The sequence below is a fragment of the Mesoplodon bidens genome (assembly GCF_964165515.1).
Source record: "Mesoplodon bidens genome assembly, chromosome: 15".
Taxonomy (NCBI): domain Eukaryota; kingdom Metazoa; phylum Chordata; class Mammalia; order Artiodactyla; family Ziphiidae; genus Mesoplodon; species Mesoplodon bidens.
The window spans coordinates 43,373,995-43,399,745 of NC_138171.1; the positions used below are offsets into that span (position 1 = coordinate 43,373,995).

The 25,751-nt window shown below is 38.3% G+C and overlaps 2 protein-coding genes across 3 annotated transcripts in view; one reads left to right on the forward strand and one right to left on the reverse strand.

Annotated features, from left to right (window-relative positions):
- Window positions 1-25,751, forward strand: part of SEPTIN14 (septin 14) — a gene marked incomplete at both ends in the record, with an annotated part of 563,121 nt that overhangs the window by 226,808 nt on the left and 310,562 nt on the right. The gene's annotated exons all lie outside the window — the stretch shown is intronic.
- VKORC1L1 (vitamin K epoxide reductase complex subunit 1 like 1) overlaps window positions 1,883-25,751 on the reverse strand; it is a 57,617-nt gene continuing 33,748 nt past the window's right edge. Inside the window, exons 2-3 of one of the 2 annotated variants that reach the window (XM_081256131.1) lie at window positions 7,197-7,306; window positions 1,883-3,402 (exon numbers count right to left, since the gene is read on the reverse strand). In XM_081256131.1, the coding sequence (XP_081112257.1) occupies window positions 3,176-3,402; window positions 7,197-7,306 (337 nt within the window). In that variant the 3' untranslated portion in view covers window positions 1,883-3,175. The remainder of the gene's footprint in view (window positions 3,403-7,196; window positions 7,307-25,751) is intronic. The other variant, XM_081256132.1, reaches the window with a different exon arrangement.

Genomic DNA, 25,751 nt, shown 5'->3' on the forward strand with positions numbered 1-25,751 from the left:
ACTGTAGTCTTGGTCCTGTATCCTACCTAGTAGGTCCAAGGATCTCTTGTACCAAATGATAGATCTTTGTCTCTTTGTAAGAAAATAGTCAATGCTTTCAACATCCTTAGAAGTAATGGATTTAAGGAGAGGCTCTATACATCAAGTAAAAGTAATTCCTGGCACACGGCTAGTTAAACCTGAGTTATTTCACCAGACGTTTACCCTCACTGATAGCAACTAGCTTCAATGAAAAATACCAAACCCTCCAAACCACCTAGATTCCCTAGAATTTATCATCTAACTACAACTTCTCTTATTTCTTCAAATGATAGGACTGTCAAATAGATAAGAGGCTTCGTTGTTACAAATCATTTCGAAGACCAAGAAGCAGAAATTCAATTTCTTCCCTAATCTGTTCTTCCACATTGGTGGCTAATAATGTTGCAGTGTTTAAATATTCTGTCTAAAATAGTGAAAATAGCCCTCAGATTTTTTTTTTTTTTTTTTTTTTTTTGCGGTACGCGGGCCTCTCACTGTTGTGGCCTCTCCCGTTGCGAAGCACAGGCTCCGGACGCGCAGGCCCAGCGGCCATGGCTCACAGGCCCAGCCGCTCCGCGGCATGTGGGATCTTCCCGGACCAGGGCACGAACCCGCGTCCCCTGCATCGGCAGGCAGACTCTCAACCACTGCGCCACCAGGGAAGCCCAGCCCTCGGATTTTATAACATGGGGTTTTCCCCCTCTTCTGGGGTGTAATTGAGGATGTAGAGGGAAACCTAAATTCTTCCCGGGCAAAAATACCAAATCACACGCATGGGGGAGGGGGGACGGGGGCGGGTCCTTTGCTTACAGCAATACAGGCGTCACCACGCTGGTATTTCAGGCAGCACATGGTCATCACCCAGTGAAAAGAAGGATATTAATTCTGGGGTCATAGGAATGTGGCAACAATTTTTCTACAACTGAAACAGTGGTTTCCCCAAGGCTTAGAAAAGCAAAAGAAAAACTTGAAGAGTCTGGCTGAACACTGACGTTCTCTCATGTAAGAGTTGAAGATGTTCACAAGAACGCAACATCAAGACAAGCTTTAACTCTATCCTGCTGATTGATACAAAATATGGTGAAAAACAATTTTAAATTGGGACACGAGGAACTTGTTTAGCACGACCAGAGTTAAATATACCACGAAGTCTTCACCGTGAAGCCAGTTCCACTCTAGCGGAGAAAAGAGAAGCAGTAAACTGCTGGGTAGACGGGAAGCACTGCTATAAGACGACCTCGTTGCACGGTTTTCCAGCATTAGCACTTGTTTCTCCATAAATATCAGACATCTAATCAATGCTTTCTAGAGTTCTTTAACTATAGAAACAAGAACAATACATAGATAAAACAGGCATTGAAATATTCACATTCTTGGGAGAACATAAGCCTTGATGAAATCTGAATTAAGCTATCTTTTACAAAACTGGTTTAAACTGGTTGAAAGTACATTACAACTCAGATTTTATACCTGCCTTGGGCCAGAAGAATACATTGCATCAATTATGACAGTTAGTTGGAAACTGCTGAACAGTTGCTGACTCTGCACATTACAGTTTACAGAGCAGAGCCTGTCCCCTCCCTTCAAAAGAAGGCAAATAAAGCACTCAAAAGTTACCGGTCTCTTTTTAACATAATGATGAATGGAATTAGAAGCAAAAACATGACTACTACTTCTCAATCTAAGGAATAAAATGATCATACAGAACCTTTCTATAGAATGCAAGTTTTCTACTTCATGCTAAGAAAGGAAGGAAGGACACTTCTGCCCAAGTTCAACACACAAAATATTTGGTTTGAGATTTAAGACAGAAGGCACTTTTAACAATCTGATATAAGATGTTAACCATAGAAACATACTGTCACTATTTCATTTGGGTTTATTCAGATCACTTTCAAAAACTCTGCATTTGGGTAGTTATTAGAAAGAGTACTGTATTTCACCTTGAGATATTTCTACCTTTAGTACTCCTCTCCCAGTTAAGCAAACTGAGCAGCATGTCAGCCCTAAAGTTTACAAATCCAGTATCTGACTCTAAAAAATTAAACTAGACATCTGGTTAATTAGTGTAGAAAGAAACAGGGAAAACACTACAGAGCTACTCAAGAGCAATCCTACTCTGGAGCGACTGCGCTTATACTGATGATTTCAAAGTCAATACTGTTTGGTTGACTGGCACCAATGTTAAGGAAAATTATCTGCATGAAAATTCAACTGTTGTAAGAGATTTTACCTAAAAATGCCATATTAATATTTCCAGCTTTTCTCCAAAGAAATCTACCCATTTTCCCATCTTTAGTATCCTGAAGGCCTTGGACTTTGAAAGTCTGGTCACATGACTCATTCTGTAAGGTTATAATTGATCCAGTTTTATGACTAGGTACAAGCTTGACTTGAATGTCCAAATTTAGTTTCCTCCTTTCAGAGGAAGGAGATGAAAGGGAACCAATCACCCTATTATTTTTGCTGTCAGTGCTAGACCCACAGCTCTCAGTGCTTTTCACAAGATGCTCTGTATGGACTTACTATTTTCACTATTTCTTCAGTCAACGTTGAGCTGACATTTCTTCATTGCTACACTTCAACTAAACTGTACAGTAAGTTCTGCAGGGATGGATCCAATATTTCTACCTTTATTTACAAATATCACATGAATGGATTCTAGTTGAATCTACATGTTTAAATCCATCAGCTAAAAACATTACATATTGTAAACATGGCAATATTTAATACAGTATCTATTCTAAAATATTTTCATGTCATGGTCACATTTGTTATAGCTGAAATATAATTTATACACATTAGAGAATTACTAGCAATGGTTGCTCACTTTACAATTGAGGGAAGGAGGCTAGGGCTATATTTATTATTTCAGAAACATCTCCAAAGTAAAGTTAAAGCTTGTCTTTGATTGGCTCGGCGTATCCTCTTTTTTTTTTTTTTTTGTATCCATATTTAAAATGAAGATTGACACAGAAAATAGCTAGAGCTCCTTCTAATTTACAGGATTTTAAAAAATCAGTTTAAGATTCTTAGGGAAAGTGTCTGTTGTGAAGAATTAAAAAAAAAAAAAAAAAACAACAACCAAACTGCTGCAAAATAAACTTAATGGAAAAAGGGACTTCAGACTGTCAGTTAAGAGTTCGTCAGGTGGTTAGTCCTGCTTGGGCTGCAGTTGCCGTTTCCAGGCCTCATTCAAGTAAACTAGTCGTTTGTAGTTGATGATAAGAAGAATGAAGTTCAGCACGTATGTGATGACGCAGATTATGCAAAACTCCTTCAGCACAAAGTACAGGATGTAGGCCAGGTACAAAGACCCCACTACAGACATGATGGAGGATGTCATGAGGATTAAAGCTGCAACTGCACTTGCTGTCAGGCCTGCAAGAGAAAGAGACACTTGGCTCAATCAGACCTTGACACTGGAGAGAGAGTTTCTGAGTTAAAAGGTAACATTTTGTGATTTGCTGCAGTGTTGAAATACTGATCTTACAACAAAACATTCTGAAATTGGAGGACAAAAACTACAGGTCTATTTTGTTAAGATTATGCAGGTTGACTCTGCACATAGGATACCAGTTTTATAGCTGCAATATTTTTGACTTGTCAATATTCTAGATGAAATATTAACTTATTTCATAAACCAGCCTCAGTTAAGGCACACAAAGAAAATATGCAGTCTCTCAATCACATTATGCAATGAGCAGATTTGTAAAACTGACAGCCTTACCTCCTCTAATGAATAAAATAACATGAGGACCCCAACCTTCTCATCCAAGCAGGACACATTTGATGAGACCCTTCCCTGGCCTTTTCGCTATAGGTAGAATCCCCACCTGTGGAAAGTAAAATTTGCTTTCCCATGTTTAGACAAAAAAACCCCAAAAAACATAATGAGAGATGATTACACCAACATGCTGCTGAAGAAAAAAAAAAAAGATAAACATTTCAGAAAGGGCTCACCCTGGGGTATAACGGAAACCGCATTTGGCCAGTTGGCCACATGTGGGTCAAACCAGATCAAGAAAAAAGGCAGTTATGTGTGCTAAGCTTGGTTCTCAAGACAAAGGCTTGCCTGAATTCTTGATGCTATCTGACATCTTCACATGTATTGTTTTGTAATTTCCTGTAGCCAACAGTATTGAGAACATGCGCATTTATTTTCAAGGACAGAGGAGACAGCAGAGCATATTAAACTACCTATACCCTCCTACCCAGCAAGTAATGGATAAGGATCACAGAAACAGGAAAAAATAAGAATAGGTGGTAGTGGTTTGAAGAGGTTAATTAAGAAGCTGAAATCCCCGCTGCAAGTAGAATGAGAAGTTGCAGCTTGGCCATGGGGGCCGACTTGCCCCAACACCAGTCAGTACTAGAGAATATGATGCTTTAACAAGGATCTTTAAGACTAAGATGCTGTTGCATTACTTATGCCACCTGCTTTTGTAAATAAAGATTTATCGTAACCCAGCCACACTTATTCATGTATGTAATGTCCATGGCTGCTTCTGCACTAGAGTGGCAGAGTTGAGCAGTTGCAACAGTCAGAAAAGCCTAAATTATTTCCTATCTGGCCCTTTACTAAAAAACATAGTTTGCTGACCTCATCTATGCTAACATTTAAAACCTCAGAAATTAATGCTGTCAGGGACTTCCCTGGCGGTCCAGTGGTTAAGACTCCGCACTTCCACTGCAGGGGGTGCGGGTTCAACCGCCGGTTGGGGAACTAACTAAGGTCCCACATGCCGTGTCGTATGGCCAAAAACTGAAAAAAAAAAAAAAAAATAGTGCTGTCACCTTAATTTTATCTAAGAAAGTTAATTTCAAAATGATATGGGCGAGTTATTTACTCTCTCTCTGCAACTCTTTTCCTTAACTGTAAAACTGTGATGATAATCATGACTGCCTCTGAAGACTGTTGTGCAGATGAAAAGAGCTGATAGGATGGGAATTCCCTGGCGGTCCAGTGGTTAGGACTCGGCGCTTTCACTGCGGTGACCTGGGTTTGATCCCTGGTCAGGGAACTAAGATCCTGCAAGTCGAGAGGCGCAGCCGAAAACAAAAAACAAAACAAAACCAAAAAGGGCTGTATCTTGAACAACTTAGAAGGAAGTGAAGATGATGTGCTCTGGAAAACTATGTTTGAGGAGTTCAAATGTGCCACAGTGGTAAAGACACTGACACTAAAAATGCATGTGAATGCATAAAATGTGAATAGAAAAGATACATATGGGGACTTCCCTGGTGGCACAGTGGTTAAGAATCCACCTGCCACTGCAGGGGACACAGGTTAGAGCCCTGGTCCGGGAAGATCCCACATGCCGCGGAGCAACTAAGCCTGTGCGCCACAACTACTGAGCCTGCGCTCTAGAGCCCACAAGCCACAACTACTGAAGCCCGCATGCCTAGAGCCCGTGCTCCCCAACAAAAGAAGCCACCACAATGAGAAGTCTACGCACCGCAACGAAAAGTGGCCCCCGCTCGCCACAACTAGAGAAAGCCCGCGCACAGCAATGAAGGCCCAACGCAGCCAAAAATAAATAAATAAAAATAAATTTTAAAATAAATTTATAAAGATGCATATGATACACATGATTTAAAATGTGTATATAATGAAATTAACAAATTAAATATTGTAAACAGAAATTTGTTCAACCCCTATCTCCAAGAATTAACATAGTCAAAGCTTTTCTTAGGTTATTTTAATATGGGCTTATACTTGATATTCTTCAGAAATTCAAACAAAACAATTAAATGGAATAAAAAATGAAAGTCTCAACCCCGGCCCCCAACCACCACACCATTTTCTGTGCATTTACATGCATATATATAAACATACATTTATCCTACATCTATTATACCACAATTTGCTTTTTTTACTAAACTATGTCTATATCTTCCAGGGTTTGCACACCTACTTTTCCCTTCAATGGCTACATAGTATTTTCTAGTATGCTTGTAACCTAATTTATTCAACCATTATGTTTTGCTAAGCTACTTCCAATTTTTTGCTATTTTAAACTGTACTGCTGTGAATATTCTTGTGCGAATTTTCATATTTCTGCAGGATATACAGATATGGAATTGGGCAAACATGACAGGAGTATTGAGAAAAATTGATACACAATTTGCCTTGTAATAAATCTACTGCAGCTAGACAGAAGACCTGGCAGATAACAGGATAAAATATTAACAATTGAAATGCAAGGACAAAAAAGGATAGATTTAACTCTAAAAGTATGAAAACTTTTGTACAATCAAAGCTCATGAAACTAACATTAAAAAGGATAAAGAATGGGTAAAATGTCTGTAACAAATATGAAGTGTACTATTATCAGGATTCCAATAACTAAATTGGCAATAAAAGTAAATTAAAGTACAGTAAAATTAAGATAATGGCTACTAATATGTAACTACTGAATTAGAAATTTTACAGAAAAAACTTTTAAAAATGAGGGTAGATGAAGCTTTGAGGAAACCTGACAACTGAGGGAAAAGCAGTTTGGTTATACCTATTAAAATCCATACCAAAAAAATTCTTTGTTTGTTGATTCATTCATCCTACAGTTAGATATTTATTTTGCAGAAATAATTCAAAGAGGGAAGGGGGTATGAGAAGGGGACTTTAAACAAAGTTGATCAGTGCAGTGTTATTTAGGATATTAAAAAATCTGAAGCCTTGATGTTCACGATGATAAAACACTTAAGAGGATAGACAATATAAGAGAGTTCACATAAAATTAAATGAAAAAAGTAGACTACAGTGGCAATAGTGGCTATGTAAAGGTAATGGAATTATGACTGAATATGATATACCATTAATGTTTTCTCAATGCATAATATTTTAAAATAGCTACAGAGTATACAAAATAATAAGGGAAAAGGTTTCCAGGGCAAACTGTTTGGAGTAATAATTTCCCTGAATGGGACCTGTTTTTCTAGGCTTCATGGGATGCTGCTATCCCTGATTAAACACCAACAAATACCAAGTTCAGCATGAGCTTCATCAAAATCTTAGTGAACCAAGTTTTCACAACACCAAAATGTGTTACAAACCAGTGGCTCTATCACTAACATATGCTTTTATTTAATATAAAGACACACATCAGGGCAAAGACACAAAGTACTAAATGAAATATAACAAACTTATTTTTGTATTGCTGTAAAATACTTACCAAGTAATAACTGTAGTATATAAAATATAAGTCCAAAGACACTGTTTGGCTGGTTTAATACACCATCCTTTCCAAAAATGGAACCCAAAAGACCAAATCCTCGACCCCATCTGTAAAATAAAGAAAACCAGTAACCCTATACTTGAGTTTTCCTATTTTAAAAAATATAGAATTATCTGAGCATATCATGCCCACATACCCATCTGAATCTCTAAATTGCCCGTTTCTATATAGTCTCTTTTCCTGACAGCATTAGTATTTGCAGAGGAAGGGCTCTTTCTATTTAAGCCAGGGTCTCTTAGCAGCAGCACCACTGACATGCTGGGCTAAATGCTTCTTTGTGGTGGGGGGCTATTCAGTGCGTTACAAGATGTTCAGCAGTACTGTAGCCTCCACCCCCTGCCAGCTGTGCCTCCCAAAATGTCGTCAGCCATTGCCAAATGTCCCCTGGGGGCAAAATCACCACCAGTTAAAAGTCACTAATGTAAGCTCTCCTATTTCTTCAGTCAAAGTACATAGACCATAATGTTGCTTCCTGACCGGGACATGCATGAGGAAACATATCCTGGGAACATACCTTTAAATGTACGATAGAATATCAGACACTAAAGTCTTTCCTAGAATCTTATCTCAAGAGTAAAAAGTTGATACATTATTTGCCCCATCAGTTTTTATTTGCAGTTTAACTGAAAATGTTGCATTTGACTTTACATTTTCAGAATCTTATTTTCTTATTAAAAATTAAATTCTGATTTAATAAAATTTGATACAAATATCAAACTAACATTTACTTTGGATAAAAATCTTTGATAATAACTTTAACTCTGAATGAAAGTGCTTTTTTAAATACCAAAAAGAAAATGTTTTCAGTCTGTAGCAAATTACTCAATAAAATCTAAACTTGGGTTCTGAAGACAAACTACCTGAAAATAAGGATAAATAAGTGATTCCTTACTAGTCACACGACTTTAGTGTCTAAGAAAGAGAGTGAAATCTCTTCATAATGATGTTGTTGGGAGATAAACCCAATTTTACAAGCAAGTGAGAACCATGAAGATTGTTATTATACAATTATATGCGTCAAGGAACACAAAATAATCTCGATCATATTTGTATATTCTTTTACACATCAAATACTCATTGAGTGTGTTCCAAGTGCAGACAGTGGGTCAGGTGCTGACTTGTCCTGAGTGAACAAGTCAAAGTAGTGCCCTTGTGGGGCTCATATTCCATTTAGGGAAAAGTAATAGACAAGTAAATAACTAACTTATCTTCAGAAATGGATGCACTATTAACAGATACACAGGAAAGTTGAGAAGGTGGGTTATTCTAGATCAGAGCTTTTGAAAATTTTAAACTGCATGCAATCACCTTGGAGTTTTGTTAAAATGCAGATTTTACTGCAGCTGGTCTGTGGTGGGGTAGAGGACTGCATTTCCAAACAAAACAAAACGCTCCCACGTGATGCTCATGCTTCTGGTCTGAGGACCACACTTGGCACCACTGCTCTAGATGGAGAAGGCGTGGAAGAGCTACTCCAGCTAGATGGTCAGGGAAGGCCTTTTTCAGGAATTAAATCCTGAATGAAATCCGGAAGCAGCCAATCTCAGGAATGGCAAGTACAAAGGCCTGGAAAGAGCTATGAGTGTGTAAAAGACCATCAAGGCTGACACTGATGAGGGACAGTGGCAAGAGAATGAGGCACCGTTCCATCATTTATATAATTTATAGCCTTGTTTGTAGGCCATGATGAAGAGTTTGAATTCTATTCTAACTGCAATGGGAAGGCAGTCAGTGGCTTTTAAACAGGAGAGTAATATAAGTTTATTTATGATCACTCTTGACTATTGTGTAAAGACCGAACTGCAGGAGGGCAGGGACAAACTATGCAATCACACTTTGAAGCCCTACTCATCTTAAGTAGGAATTCAAATGTAAATCACCAACTTTGGCAATGGAAATAACTGGGCATAGTGCCAGAATTATCATACATAAACAGAATTTTTATATTCTAAGCATTGGTCTATGCCTAATTATTCACATATGATCATGTGGATATTTTCCTTGAAAGCAAAGCAGTAATCCATAGAATGACTGCATCATTTTATCAAAGTAATACATGCATAAGGTTTAAAAATCAAGTAACACTAAAAGCCTTATAAAACAAAATAGAGATATTTCCTACTCCAGGCCTCTCCACAGTCAGCTCTGATCCCCATAGGCAACGACTTTGATGCCTTTTAACTGTTTTTCCCTTCTATTTACTTCCATGTTTCTAAATAATATGCTTACACTGCTATTTCTTGATTTATCAGTTTTAAATGCTTTTGACCTTCTAATATGGTAGACCAAAACGTTGCTTAAAAAAAAATACAAACATTTTGACATGGAAAGCTTCAAATGTATATACATAAAGTGAAAAGAACAGTGTAATAACTTCAGGTCCCTATCACCCAGTTTTGAAAATTGTGCCTTTCTTGTTTTATCTCCACCTCTACCCCCAACCACCTGATGATTATTTTTAGATTTTTTAAGGTAAAATGTACATACATTTAGTGCACAAATCTTAACTGTATAATTTTGACAAATACATGCACCTGAGTAACCCTGGTATACAAATTGTAATCCTGGTATACTATTCCTGGTACAGTAGTACAGTAATTCTGGAGTGTGAAGTAATTCCAGGAGTGTGAAGTGAGAATGTTAAGTACCTTTCATAAAAAAACAAACAAAAAAACACCTCAACATTCTATAGAGTGCTTCCATCTCCCAAATTAAATTGTTAGTCACTTTCCAGCAATCCACACTCCTCTCCACCCATGAGCAAGATGCATGTGGCTGCCTAGGCTTGTAGGAATCCAGTCTCGGAACCAAAATTAGATCTCTGGTCTCCTGGATCGCAGTGCTGTGCTCTTTCTCTCATGTTGCATTAAGTTATAAAATGCAGTTACCATTCCAGCATTTTCAACCAAACAGAATAATAGCTTAATTCCTTGATAAATACAATTAATAAAGTTGAATAACGCTTAATAAACTTTGATAAGGCTGATGGAATAACTGTTAGCAAGTGAAATCACTAGCAAAGTAGACTGGCATTACATAAGATTATTTTCCTAGGAAAGGTGAATAAGAGCAGATTTTCATAAATGACACTATACTTCACAATTGCTAAGGATGGTGTAAGTAATTAAAAACCCTTAGTGAATCTTTTTTTCAAGTTGGAACATTTGAAAATACTGTAGTTTTCTCGCACTTCTAAAAGCTATACAAAAGTGTATGAAATAAATTTTATGTGCTAACTTTACGCTTGGCTTTATCTTAGTTTCTAACCTTTTTCTCCTTGTCCCACCTATATCCAAAACTCTATTATACTACTTATCTCCAGAGTTGCCCCAAGTACTTTACGGAACAAGATGGGATATGAACCAACGGAGCAAAAAGAAATGTTTTCTTAAAGTACTACTTATACAGATGTTCATTTTGCTTCAGTATAGTATTGAATAACATCAATGAAGTGATTATGCAAATGAGAACTTCTCTTTAATCTATGACTCTAAAAAAAGGTTCATCTTTGACCCAAATAGTAACTTCCTTGGATATTCTGTATTTGGGTGCATAAACAACCCATACCTCTTCCTTAGGTATTATGAGAAATTGTTGAAAGGTTTCTAAACACTCCTAATTTTGCCAGAAACAACAAATCTTAAAACCAATTGCTCTCCAACTTGGGTATCCTAGGTCCCTGAGGATAAATCTAAGACGTTATTTGCCTCCTTCATTATCATTCTCTCATAAGTGTATAGGGGAGTTTTCCAAAGGCTGCATGCATCACATGTGATAATGCAATAGACTGAATATAGGAGCTGATGTGAGAATCCAACAGTCTTATCTTATGGCAGGCTTTAAAGAGATTTGCAATAAGAGAAACTAGGCAAGTCTTTCCACTATTTTGTGTGTGTGTGTATTTGGAAAAAGTTATTATTCATGAAAATATTTTGTTAACATGTAATGGGTTTATTACGTTTCAATGAACGAATACATATTTAAATAATTTCTCAGTTTGTAACTTCTAATACAGTAAATACCAAAGGTATAGGGGCTTCCCTGGTGGCGCAGTGGTTAAGAATCTGCCTGCCAACGCAGGGGACATGGGTTCAATCCCTGGACCGGAAAGATCCCACATGCCGCGGAGCAACTAAGCCCGTGTGCCACAACTACTGAGCCTGCACTCTAGAGCCCGTTAGCCACAACCACTGAGCCCATGCACCACAACTACTGAAGCCCGTGTTCTGCAGCAAAGAGAAGCCACCACAATGAGAAGCCCACACACCGCAAGGAAGAGTAGCCCCTGCTCACCACAGCTAGAGAAAGCCCACGCACAGCAACGAAGACACAACACAGCCAAAAATTTTTTAAATAAATACATATTTAAATAAATAAACCCCACAAAGATATAACCCACACAAACAAAACCTTTTAGGGGTATTCAATAATTATTAAAGATATAAAGGGGTTCTGGTATCAAAAAGTTTGAAAATCACTGCTTTTGACCAATTCTCTCCTCCCCCAACAAAAAACAAATCACAGGTCAGAAAAAATTTTAAAAACTGGGGTGAGATAAAGTAGAAATAGAACAACAATCCTAAAATTTTTGTGAAATCACAAAAGACCCTGAAGAGCCAAAGCAATGTCGAGAAAGAAGAACAAAGCTGGAGGCATCACAGTCTGATTTTCAACTATACTACAAAGCTACAGCATTCAAATCAGTATGGCAGTGGCATAAAAAGAGACACATAGATCAATTGAACAGAATAGAGAGCTCAGAAATAAACCCACATATATAGGGGAAATTAATTTATGATAAAGGAGCCAAGAATATAAAATGGGGAAAGGATAATCTCTTCAATAAATGGTGCTGGGAAAACTGGACAGCCACATCAAAAGAATGAAACTAGACCACTATATACACCATACACAAAAATTAACTCAAAATGGATTAAAGACCTGAATGTAAGAACTGAAACCATAATACTCCTAGAAGAAAACATAGGCAGTAAGCTCCTTGACATTAGTCTAGGCAATGATTTTTTAGATTTAACACCAAAAGCAAAGGCAACAAAAACAAAAATAAACAAGTAGGATTACATCAAACTAAAAAGCTGCTGCAGGGCAAAAGGAACCATCAACAAAATGAAAAGGCAACCTACTGAATAGGAGAAAATATTTGCAAGTCATATATCTGATAAGGGGTTAATACCCAAAATATATAAAGAACTCATACAACGCAACAGCAAAAAACCAAACAATCTGATTTTAAAAATGGGCAGAGAAACTAAATAGACATTTTTCCAAAGAAGACACAGATGGCTAACAAGTACATGAAAAGGTGTTCAACATCACTAGTCATCAGGGAAATGTAAATCAAAACCACAATGAGATAACACCTCATATCTGTTAGAGTGGCTGTCAAAAAGACAAGAAATAAGCGTTGGTGAGGATGTGGAGAAAAGAGAACCCTTGTACATTGTTGGTGGGAATGTTAATTGGTGCAGCCACTATGGCAAACAGTATGGAGGTTCCTCAAACAACTAAAAATAGAGTTACTGGGCTTCCCTGGTGGCGCAGTGGTTGAGAGTCCGCCTGCCGATGCAGGGGACATGGGTTCGTGCCCTGGTCCGGGAAGATCCCACATGCCGTGGAGCGGCTGGGCCCGTGAGCCATGGCCGCTGAGCCTGCGCATCCAGAGCCTGTGCTCCACAACGGGAGAGGCCACAACAGTGAGAGGCCCGCGTACCGCAAAAAAATAAAAAATAAAAAATAAAGCTACCACATGATCCAGCAATTCCACTACTGGGCATTTATCCAAAGAAAACAAAAACACTAACTGGAAAAGATGCGTATTATGTTCACTGTAGCATTATTTACGATAGCCAAGGCATGGAAACAACCTAAATGTCCATCAATTGGTGAATGGATAAAGGAAATGTGCTGGCTCTGTGTGTGTGTGTGTGTGTGTGTGTGTGTGTATAATATATATATATATATATATATATATAATAGAACATTATGCAGCCATAAAAAAGAATGAAAGCTTGCCATTTGCAACAATGTGGATGGACCTTGAGGGCATTATGCTAAATGAAATAAGTCACACGGAAAAAGATAAATACTGTATGATCTCACTTATATGTGGGACCTAAAAAAACAACAAATAACAAATGAAAAAAAAAAACTGAGCTCATGGATATAGAGAACAGATTGGTGGTTACCTCAGGGAGGGAGTGGGCAAAACTGGTAAAGAGAGTCAAAAGGTACAAATTTCCAGTTATAAAATGAATAAGCCCTGGGGATATAATGTATAGTATGGTGACTATAGTTAAGACTACTGTACTGTATATTTGCAAGTAGCTAGGTAAGTGGATCTTGAAAGTTCTCATCACAAGAAAAGAAATTTTGGGGATTCCCTGGTGGCACAGTGGTTGAGAGTCCGCCTGCCGATGCAGGGGACATGGGTTCATGCCCCAGTCCGGGAAGATCCCACGTGCCGCAGAGCGGCTGGGCCCATGAGCCATGGCCGCTGAGCCTGCGCATCCAGAGCCTGTGCTCCGCAACGGGAGAGGCCACAATGGTGAGAGGCCCGCGTACCACAAAAACAAACAAACAAAAAAAAAGGAAAGAAATTTTGTATACCTATGTATGGTGATGGATGTTAACTGGACTTATTATGGTGATCATTTTGCACTATATACAAATGTCAAATCAATGCATTGTACACTTAAAATGATATGTCAATTATACCTCAATAAAATAAATGATATACCTTTTAATAAATTATATTTTTATAGATTCCATGGCTATAACTTTTTTTAAAAAAAAGAAAATAACAAATGTTGGCGAGGATGTGGAGATACGGGAACCCCTGTATACTGCTGGTGGGTAGAATGGAGCAGCTGCTGAGGAAAACAATTTTTTGGTTCCTCAAAAAGTTAAACATGGAATTACCATATGACTCAGCAATTCCAGTCCTAGGTATATACACCAAATATTTGAAAAGAGGTATTCAAGAAAGTACAAGTACTTGTTCACAGCAGCACTATTCACAATAGCCAAAAGATGGAAACAACTCAATGCCCATTAACTGATGAATGGATACACAAAACACAGTATATCCATACAGTGGAATATTATTCAGCCATAAAAAGGAATGAAGTACTGATACATGCTACAACATGGATGAACCTTGAATACATTATGCTAAGTGAAAAATGCCAGACACAAAAGATCACATTTATACGAGAGTTCCAGAACAGACAGATCCATAGAGACAGAAAGTAGGTTTGTGGTTGCCAGGGGCTGGGGGAGCTGGCAATGAGAAGTGATTGCTTAATCGGTACAGTATCTCCTTTGGGGGTAATCAAAATGTTTTGGAACTGGAGAGAGATGATGATTGCACAACACTGCAAGTACCCTAAATGTACACTGTATCCTTTAAAATGGTTAATTTTGTGCTAATCTTTCTCAAAGTCTTCCAAAAAATTTGAAGAGGCCAAACTCATCTTATGAGGCCAGCATGATCCTGATACCAAAGCCAAAAAAGGACACTACCAGAAAAGAAAATTACAGGCCAATACCCTGATGAATACAGATGCAAAAACTGTCAATAAAATATTACTAGCAGGGACTTCCCTGGTGGCACAGTGGTTAAGAATCCACCTGCCAATTCAGGGGACACAGTTTCGAGCCCTGGTCTGGGAAGATCCCACATGCCACGGAGCAACTAAGCCCGTACACCACAACTACTGAGCCTGAGCTCTAGAGCCCACAAGCCACAACTACTGAGCCCGTGTACTGCAACTACTGAAGCCCGTGTGCCTAGAGCCTATGCTCCGCTACAAGAGAAGCCACCACGACGAGAAGCCCGCGCACCGCAATGAAGACTAGCCCCGCTCGCCGCAACCAGAGAAAGCCTGCGTGCAGCAACGAAGACCCAACGCAGCCAAAATAAATAAATAAATAAATAGATTTATTTTGAAAAATATTACTAGCAAACCAAATTCAGCAGCATATTAAAAGGACCATTCACCATGAGCAAGAGGAATTTACATTCGGGATGCAAGGATGATTCAATATATGCAAATCAATGTGTCATCACATTAATAGAATGAAAGAAAAAATCATATAATAATCTCAATAGACAAAAAACATTTGATAAATTTTACTGCAAACACTCTCTTTCATCATGGAAAATCGACCAAGGCTCTAATATCATGATTAAAACATTCAGGAATACAAAGTTAGTAAAGAGAAGAAGTGAATAAGAATATAGGAGCTCCCCTGGTATTTTCCTTACTCTGAGGAAGAATTTGTTGAGATGCTTGCTTACACATACCACTTAAAAATACTCTCTTCTGGTTGGGGAACTAAGATCCCAATCCTACATGCCGTGCAGCATGGCCAAAAAAAATTCTTTTCACTTATAAATATATGTAAGGACTTCCCTGGTGGTGCAGTGGTTAAGAATCCGCCTGCCAACGCAGGGGACATGGGTTTGAGCCCCGGTCCGAGAAGATATCACGTGCCATGGAGCAACTAAGCCTGTGCCCCACAACTACTGAGCCTGCGCTCTAGAGTCCACAAGCCACAACTACTGAGCCCATGCACCACAACTACTGAAGCCTGCAAGCCTAGAGCCCGTGCTCCGCAATGAGAAGCCACCGCAATGAGAAGCCCGCGCACCGCAACGAAGAGTAGCCCCCACTCACCGCAACTAGAGAAAGCCCACACACAGCAACAAAGACCCAATGCAGCCATAAATAAATAAATAAATAATTTAAAAAAAATCTATGAATTGCATTTTTTCCCCGGAGACATCTTCCCTGTAACCTTTGACCTTCCTGATCCACTCTAGAGGACTTGATTTGGGCTGGCTGCTCTCTGGGCTTGCTGCACAGCTGTCATCCTAAGACTTCCAATCTCTTCCCTACACTGAATCTTTCATTTCTTAGGTTTGGCATGCTCCTTTCCCCCTTAGTTTAATCACCTGTTTTGGTGAAACAATCTTCTAATAGCTTCCTTGAGAAAACACATACTAGAGGTAAAATTTCTGAGATGTTGAAAGTCTAAAAATATCTTTCTAGGGAGTTCCCTGGTGGCCTAGTGGTCAGGATTCAGGGCTTTCACTGCCATGGCCCGGGTTCAATCCCTGGCTGGGGAACTGAGATCCTGCAAGCCGTGTGGCACGGTCAAAGAATATATATATATATATTTCTTCTACCTTCACACTGGACTGACATTTCGTTTGGGTATATAATTACAAATTAAAATAATTTTCCTTCAGAATTTTTAAAGACATTCTTCCACTATCCTACTTCCAGAGTTGGTCCTTGAAAAATATGATGCCACTCTGACCTTTGAATATGACCTGTTTTTGTCCCTCCATGAAGCTTTAAGAAACTGCATGTTAATTCTAGTGATATAAAATTTCACAAAGGATGTGCCTTGGTGTGGGTCTTCAGTCATTCATTGTGAAGGGCCCTTAGTAGGCTCTTTCAGTGTAGAAATTTGTGTTCTTCAGTACAGACAATTGTCACATATCATGATTTAGACAACTGCTAGACTTGTAAAACAGAACCTCTAATTTTCTTTTACCTTTCCTTCTATTTGCCATCTCTCTTTCCTTTGGTTCCTTTTCTAGGAGATTAACATGATGTAATCTTCCAAGCAATCTTAATTCATTTATTAAACTTATTGCTACCATACACTGGATTCTTATTCTCTGATGGTTCCTTTTACATAAATAGCATCTTGCTTTATGGGTAACCACTTTTTTTTCTTAGATTTAATGAGATAAAACCATTTATGTTTAAGTTTACTTCAGGCAGCTTCATTTTCTGTTTCCTCTGAGTTCCTTGGTGTGTGTCTATGTGTATCTGTCTCTCATATTGAAGACTTTTCTCAAATGTCTGAGGACCCTTAACTGTCAAGTCATCTGTAGACCAAGGAATTAAAAATATGAATGCTGGGACTCCCCTGGTGGTGCAGTGGTTAAGAATCTGTCTGCCAATGCAGGGGACACAGGTTTGAGCCCTGGTCTGGGAAGATCCCACATGCTGCAGAGCAACTGAGCCCGTGCACCACAACTACTGAGCCTGTGCTCTAGAGCCCGTGAGCCACAACTACTGAAGCCCTCACGCCTACAGCCTGTGCTCCGCAACAAGAGAAGCCACCGCAATGAGAAGCATGTGCACCACAACGAAGAGTAGCTCCCCACTCGATGCAACTAGAGAAAGCCTGCGCGCAGCAACGAAGACCCAATGCAGCCAAAAATAAATCAATAAATACATAAATTTATAATAAAAAAATATGAATGCCAATTCCAGTGCTGGACAAAATAGATTATGCCCACCATAGCCTCTCTCTCTCACTGATTACAACTGAAAATTGGAAAGAATATGAAAACCAACCACCTGAGAACTCTAAAAATTAAACACAGTAAGTGAACAGGGGAGAGAAGTTGAAACTTGAACAACCAGTACTGTGGAGTTTTCTGGGAGTTTTCCTCTCTTCTATCTTCTGCCTTTGAAGCAAGAGTAGCTCAAGTTTCAGAATTGCCCAGGGGTAGTAGACAGCCAAAAAAGCCCCTCTTTCTGGCTAGAAGATGAAGAAAAGGGGCCCATGTGAGCTGAGTAGTGTGAGGGGGGCAACCACAGTTTGTTTTCATATTATTTTTTCCCTCCTGGCCTTGCTTAAAGGTGAGCAAGGGTTTTGAAACTGCATCTCAGGGATGACAGTCCAGGTACCTCAAATTGAGAGAAAAACTGTCTCTGTCTGGAAGAAATGAGAAAAGGGGCCCCTGTGGTCTTAAGCAAGTAAGGGGAATCCTGTCATTTTTGTTCTTTTCTCTCACTGCTTTACCCTGAGGGTGAAATCTGTCATGTGGAACTATGTGACAGCAAGGGGAGTAAAATGTTCTGTGAGAAACCTGTCTTTCTAGCTAGAGAAACTGGAAAAGGGGCTGCTGGGAACCAGAGGTTAGGAAGAAAATCCCAGCAAGGAGGAAGCCAAAGAAAGGATCTCCTAATTCTGTGTAGCAACTAACACAAGTCCCAGTCTCACCCGTGAGCTGCAAATGCATGGAACAGAACCAAAGAAGCCCACCAAAGTCTTTGAGAACTAAACACCACTCAAGTTGAAGACTGACTACTGAGTGGGGCATGTGAGGGCAAAGGCTTTGAAAATGGAAGTGACATTGAAACTATCGCCCACAGAGGAGATAGAACTTGTAGTCTTAATCTAACTGGGTTGATTGCGTATTAAAACAAAAATCAATATTCTCAAGATTTTAACAGAAGCCAGAGTCTAAAAGCAAAATATCCAAGATACATTCCAAATGAGTTGAGGATATATTCCAGAATTATATGACGTACAACAAACCAAAAAAAGAAAAAGTGACCAATTCTCAGGGGAAAAAAAAATGTCAATCCTAAAATGACATAGATATTGGAGTTATCAGAAAAAGATTTAAAACAGTTGTATCTATGTTCCACAAGGTGAAGGCAATGAAAAATGACTGGAAAGATGGAAGTTCTCAGAAGAGAAAGAATAACTATAAAACAGGAACCAATGGAAATTATATAACAATGAAAGATCTGAAATTAAAAATTCACTAGATGAAGTCAAAAGCAGAATGAAGATGGCAAAGGGGAAGATTCAGTGAGCTGAAAGATTGGTCAATAGAAATTATCCAACCTGAAGAACAGAGAAAAAGAAAAAAAATGAACAGGCACTTAGGAACTTGTAGGGCAATACCAAACAGTCTAACATTCATGTCACTGGATTCTCAGAAGGGGACAGAAAAAGAGATTGAGGCACAAAAGTTTTTTAAGAAATAGTGGCTTAAAACCCCTCAAATTTAGCAAAATACAAACATTATGGATTAAAAACAAAAAACTCAGGGACTTCCCTGGTGGCACAGTGGTTAAGAATCCACCTGCCAATGCAGGGGAAACGGGTTCGACGCCTGCTCCAGGAAGACCCCACATGCCGCGGAGCAGCTAAGCCCGTGTGCCACAACTACTAAGCCTGCGCTCTAGAGCCCACATGCCACAACTACTGAGCCCGAGTGCCACAATACTGAAGCCCATGTGCCTAGAGCCCGTGCTCTGCAACAAGAGAAGCCACCGTGATAGGAAGCCCACGCACCACAAGGAAGAGTGGCCCCTGCTCGCCACTAGAGAAAGCCCACGTGCAATAACGAAGACTCAACACAGACAAAATTAATTAATTTTTTAAAAATTAAAAAAAAGAAATATTAAAAACATTTAAATTAAAAAGAAAACTCAGTGAACATGAAAGAGTTGATAAACTCAAAGAACATCATACCCAGACCAACCTGATCTGACATTTGTAGAACATTCCACCCAACAATAGCAGAATATATATTCTTCTCAAATACATATCAAGATAAACCACACTATAAACAAAACACAAACATATTATATACAAACCTTAACAAATTTAAATAATTGAAATCATACAAAGTATACCCTCTGACCATAATGAAAATTAAACTAGAAACCAGTAACAGAAATGTATCTTAAAAATGCCCCCAATTATTTGGAAATTAAACAACACACTTCTTAAAAAAAAAAATCCACAGGTCAAAGATAAAGTCTCAAGGAAATTAGAAAATATTTTGACTGAATAAAAATATAACATATCAAAAGTGGTGGTATGCAGCTAAAGCGGCACTTAGAGGGAAATTTATAGTATTAAAAGAAGGAAGGAGGGAAAATAAGATTAGAGCAGAAATCAATGAAGTTGAAACAGAAAAACAATAAAGTAAATGAAATAAAAAGCTGGTTCTTTGAAATGATCAATAAAAATTGATAAATCTCTAGCTACACTTGACAAAGAGAAAAAGAAAAAGAGACAGAGAAGACAAAGGTATCAATATCAGAAATGAAAGAGGGGATATCATTACAGACAGGTACAGACATTAAAAGGATAATAAGGGAATACTACAAACAATTCTATGCCCACAAATTTGACAACTTAGATAAAATGGACAAATACTTTGAAATTCACAAATACCAGAACTCACTGAAGAAGAAAAAGAGAATCTCAATAGCACTATTAATAGTTTAGAATCTTTCAAGAAAACAAAAACTCTCTAGGTCTAGATGGTTGCACTGGCAAATTCTATATATGGAAGAAATAATACCAATTCTACACAATCTCTTCCAGAAAATAATCTCTTCCAGAAAACAGAAGAGGATGCAATACTTCTCAACTCAATTTATGAGGTGAGCATTACGCTGACATCAAAACCAGACAAAAACATTACAAGAAACAAACAAAAACAAAAAAAATTACAGAACAGTATCTCACTCATGAAAATAGACACAAAATTCCTCAAAAAAATATTGTAAATCAAATCCAGCAATATACATATAGGATAATACATCATGACCAAGGGGGATTAATTGTGAGAATGCAAAGCTGGTTCAACATTCAAAAATCTATCAGTGTGATTCATCATATTAACAGACTAAAGAAAAAAAACCACATGATGATCTCAGTAGATACAGATAATGCATTTGACAAAATGCAACATCCATTCATGAGTTTTTAAATGCTTAACAAACTAGGAAGAGGAGGGGTTTTCTTTGATCTGATAAAGGTCATCTACAAAAAACCTACAGCTAACATCACATTCAATAGGGAAAGACTAAATCTTTTTTTCCCTAAGATCAGGAACAAAATTAAAGATGTCTGCTCTCACCACTCCTATTCAACACTGTACTGGAAGTCCTAGCCAGTACAGTTAGGGAAGAAAATAAAGGCATACCAATTAGAAAGGAAGAAATAAAACTCTATTTGCAAGACCACAGAATTGTCTATATAGAATATCCCAAGTGAGAGACTGAATATACAAACGGACAATAGCCAGACCACATCCAAAAACAACTCTGACCCACAGCCTCTGCAGCAACCAGTCCAGGAAGCCAAACCACAACTTCTGTAGCAATCAACTCCAAACAGCCAGGCCTTGATCAATAACTGCCAGCTTCCCTAATTTTTGCCCCCACTTCCAATTTAGGACCAATCAGAGAAAGCCAAATATGCTCCCCTAACCAATCACACAAGATGCCCTACTTGTAGTTAGGCCTGCTTCCAGCTTCCCCATGCCAACAACATCCAATTAAGACAACCTGAAGCTTTCCCTTTTTTCCATTCTAAAGCTTTTATACTCTCCTTTTAGATTTCCTTTTGAGTCTGTGCCAAATGCAAGTAATGGTGGCTGGTGCCCTACTTGTTCTTATTTGGGTGGTCTTCATTTATTTCCATACCATGAATCTACTAAAAAGCTCCTAGAATTAACAGGTGAGTGAGTTTATAAGGTTATACAACACAAGGTCAGTATACAAAAATCAACTGTATTTCTATATACTAGAAATGAATTATTGGAAATAAAACATTCAAAATTATCCTTTACAATAGTACATAAACACACAAACAAAATACATAGGTACAAATCTAACAACATATGTGTAGTATCTGTATGCTGAAAATTAGAAAACGTTGATAAAATAAAGAAGACCTACATAGATGGAGAAAGACTGGAAGACTAATATTGTTAGGATACTAACTCTGCTCAGATTGCAATGCAGATTCAATGCAATTCTAATCAAAATACCAGTGGGATTTTTGGTAGACAGTGACAAATATTTATATAGAAAGGTAAAGAAGGGAATTCCCTTGCAGTCCAGTAGTTAGGACTCTGCACTTTCACTGCCAAGGATGCGGGTTTGATCCCTGGTCAGGGAACCAAGATCCTGCAAACCTCGTGGCTCGCCACCACCCCCCCAAAAAAGGTAAAGGAACTAGAAAAGCCAAAACATTTTTGAAAAAGAATAAGCTGGAGAAAACACTAATTTCAAGATATTGTAAAGCTATAGCAATCAAGATAGTGTGCTACTGGAAAAAGGACAGACTCAGAGATCACAGAGCAGAATATAGAGCTCAGAAGTAAATACAATTGGTGATTTTAACAAAAGTGCAAAGACAACTTAATGGAGAAAGAAACCTCAAGCACTATTCACAATAGAGAAGATTAGAAGGTGGACTTTGAAACTTAAAAACATTTGCTTTATGAAAGGCACTGTTAAGAAAACGAAAAGATAAGCCAGAGACTGAGAGAAAATACCTGGACATTACATATAAAACAAAGGACTTTTATCCAGAATACATAAAGATCTCTAAAACCTCAACCATAAAAAAACCCCAACTTAGGTTAAAAAAAAAAAAAAGCAAACGATTTCAATAAGCACATCACCAAATATATATTATTATTTATTTTTTTTTTTTGCGGTACGCGGGCCTCTCACTGTTGTGGCCTCTCCCGTTGCGGAGCACAGGCTCCGGACGCGCAGGCTCAGCGGCCATGGCTCACGGGCCCAGCTGCTCCGCGGTATGTGGGATCTTCCCGGACCGGGGCATGAACCTGTGTCCCCTGCATCGGCAGGCGGACTCTCAACCACCGTGCCACCAGGGAAGCCCTCACCAAATATACAGAGATGACATATAAGTACATGGAAAGATGCTCAACATCTTCAGTCATTAAGAAAAATGCAAATTAAAATTCCAATGACATACCACTACACACCTACCAGAATGGTAAATAAACACAATAAAACAAAACATACACACCGAAGTGCTCATAAGGATTCAAAGCAAATGGAACTTTCATACATTGTTGGTTGTCATGCAAAATGGTATAGTCATTTGGAAAACAAATTGGCAGTTTCTTATGAAGTTAAACATACACTTATCATATGACCCAGCACTCCCACTGGTTGTTTACCCAAGAGAAATGAAAACTTATGCTCACACAAAAATCTGATTGTAAAAGTTTATAATAACTTTATAATGGCCAAAAATTGGAAACCCAATTGTCCTTCAATAGGTAAATGGATGAACAAACTAGTACATATCACAGACTATCACTCAGTCATAAAAGGAAATGACTACTGATACATGCAACAACATGGATCAACTACAAATACATTATGCTAAGTTAACAAAGCCAAACTCAAAGCTAGATACTGTAAAATTCCATTCAAATGATATTTTGGAAAAGGCAAAACTTATAAGGACAGAGAACAGATCAATGTTTCCCAGGGGTTAGGGATGGAAGAGGGCTGACTAAAAAGGGGAACTGTTCTGATGTTGATGGTACTGGTGGCTACCTGACTGCATCTGTCTAAACTCAACAAACTGGAAGCCAAATAGCAAATTTCCTTTATGTAAATTTAAATTAATTTTTAAAGTAATTTAGATTTTAAAAGCAGAATGGAATTTTTATTATTGTGTATGGTTTTGTCAACATTAGATGTTACTATAGGTGGGTTATTAGGTAGAGAGCTAATCATATCATACCTGAATGTCAGTATCTGTACTTCTTTTTGTTTGGAAAATAAATGTTTCTCTAGGGAAAAAAAAAAAAATCCACCAGTCTCCTACTGCTAGGGGTAGGGATATGGCTGAAGATGCCTGGCTGCTAGTGTTCTTAGAGCTGTGTCTACTTTCCCATTCCTTTTGTCTTTCTGGTTTTACACAATTTCTTTTATTCCTTTACTCTCATTTCCTTGGAATTTCCTGAGGGTGTAGAGATAAACACATGCATAAAATCCATGTTTATCCAGAAATCTAAAATTCACTTATTCAAATTTATCAAAGCAGTAGGTGTTTGAAGCAGTAAGGCTGTGAAGTTGGACATATAAATGCATGAAGCACAGTCCATACCCTCAAGAAGCTTTGTCTTAAAGAACAGAGAGAAAAATGACATCCAGAAACATAATGCAAACTAATAAACACTGTAAAGTACCTATGTTCCTAAGTGAAGAAGGTTTAATTCTGCCTGAGAGGGTTAACAAGGGATTGTGGCACTGGTATATAGCACAGATTGATCCAAGGGGTCAGAATTCGAAACAGTGAGACCAATTTGTAAACTACTGTAATAATTTAGGGGAAATATGAAGGTCTGAACTAGAAGTAAGAGTACTAAAGATGGATCCAAAAGATCGTTAGGAAGTAAAATTGAAAGGATTTGATAATGTACTGAATTATGGAGGAAGGATGACTGACTCCCAAGTTTCCAGGATGACTGGATAGACGGTGAGGACATTCATGAGACAAACACAGGAGGAAGAACGATAGAGGACGGAGTTGAGTTGTGACATTTTGAGCTCTCATGTCTCTGAGCCACACACATAATTGTGTTTAATAAGCAGCCAAAAAGAAAAATCTGAAGGATTATAAATCGGTCTAAAATGTGGATTTAGAAGTGCGGTTCTAAAAACTACAGCCACGAATAAGATGGCTCAGGGAGTCAAGTTAATTGGGACAGATCATGTGGCCCACAAAACCTCAAATAATTGCTATCTGGCCCTTTAAAGAAAAAGTCAGCCACAGAGAAAGACAAATATCATAATCTAAAAAAAAAAATTATACAAATGAACTTATTTACAAAACAGAAACAGACTCACAGACTTAGAGAATGAACTTATGGTTACCAGTGGGGAAGGTTGCGAGGGAGAGATAGATTGAGAGTTTGGGACTGACATGTTCACATTGCTATATTTAAAACAGATAAACCAACAAGGACCTACTGTTAAAAAAAAAAAAAGAAAAAGTCAGCCAATCTTTGTATTTGACCAGAATAATGTCACTATTGATAAAGGTTATGCAGTTACAGAATGTAAAGATAGACTGTCCAGACTAATAGAGGGTAAAAACTAACCAAAAAAAAGAAAAGAAAAGAAAACTACCAATTGTGAGGCCATCAGAGGTCTCACAAATTGCTCTTTAGCTTGGTGCATTGGTCATGGTCAAGGGCCTCGCTTTGGGTTTCAAATCGCAAAACCCTGAAAAGCCTTGAGAAGCTATTTCCAGACTCAGTAAGCCATGAATGAAGATATTAGACCACTGAGTCTCCACTGGGAAGCCTGCCCTCGCTAAGTCACCCTATCCAATAAGCTCATAAGAACCAATACATTAAAGCTCTAGAAAGGCACCACCTCATTTCCCCATACCTGAAGGGGAAGCCTTCAGAATCAGGAGAGGAAATCTGGTAAGCTGTCTTTATCTCCGAAACTATCAGGACCCTTCTCATTATGCCTCACGTCATCCCTTTTACCTGTCACTGCCAGAAGGTCAGACTTCCTAAATCAGGCATCATCACATGAATCTCACACTGCTCTGTACTTCCCATTAAAATCTAGCATCTCATTCTTCTCCCCTACCTCCCAAACCTCTCAGTAACATCTTCTGAAATCCTGTTCACCGACCCGTCAGCTCTTCACTTTTAAAAAACCCTCTTCTGCCTTCTTTAGCTCTCTGACAACATGAATTCCTTTACAGCCCATTCACATGATGACACGTTTTTGTCTCATACTCATTTGTCAGAGCCAGGAAGGACAATATGCTCCTTCCTTCTAATTTTTGCTTTCAAGTCTTTACCTCTCTTTCCCTCTTGCAAAACTCCCTGCTCCT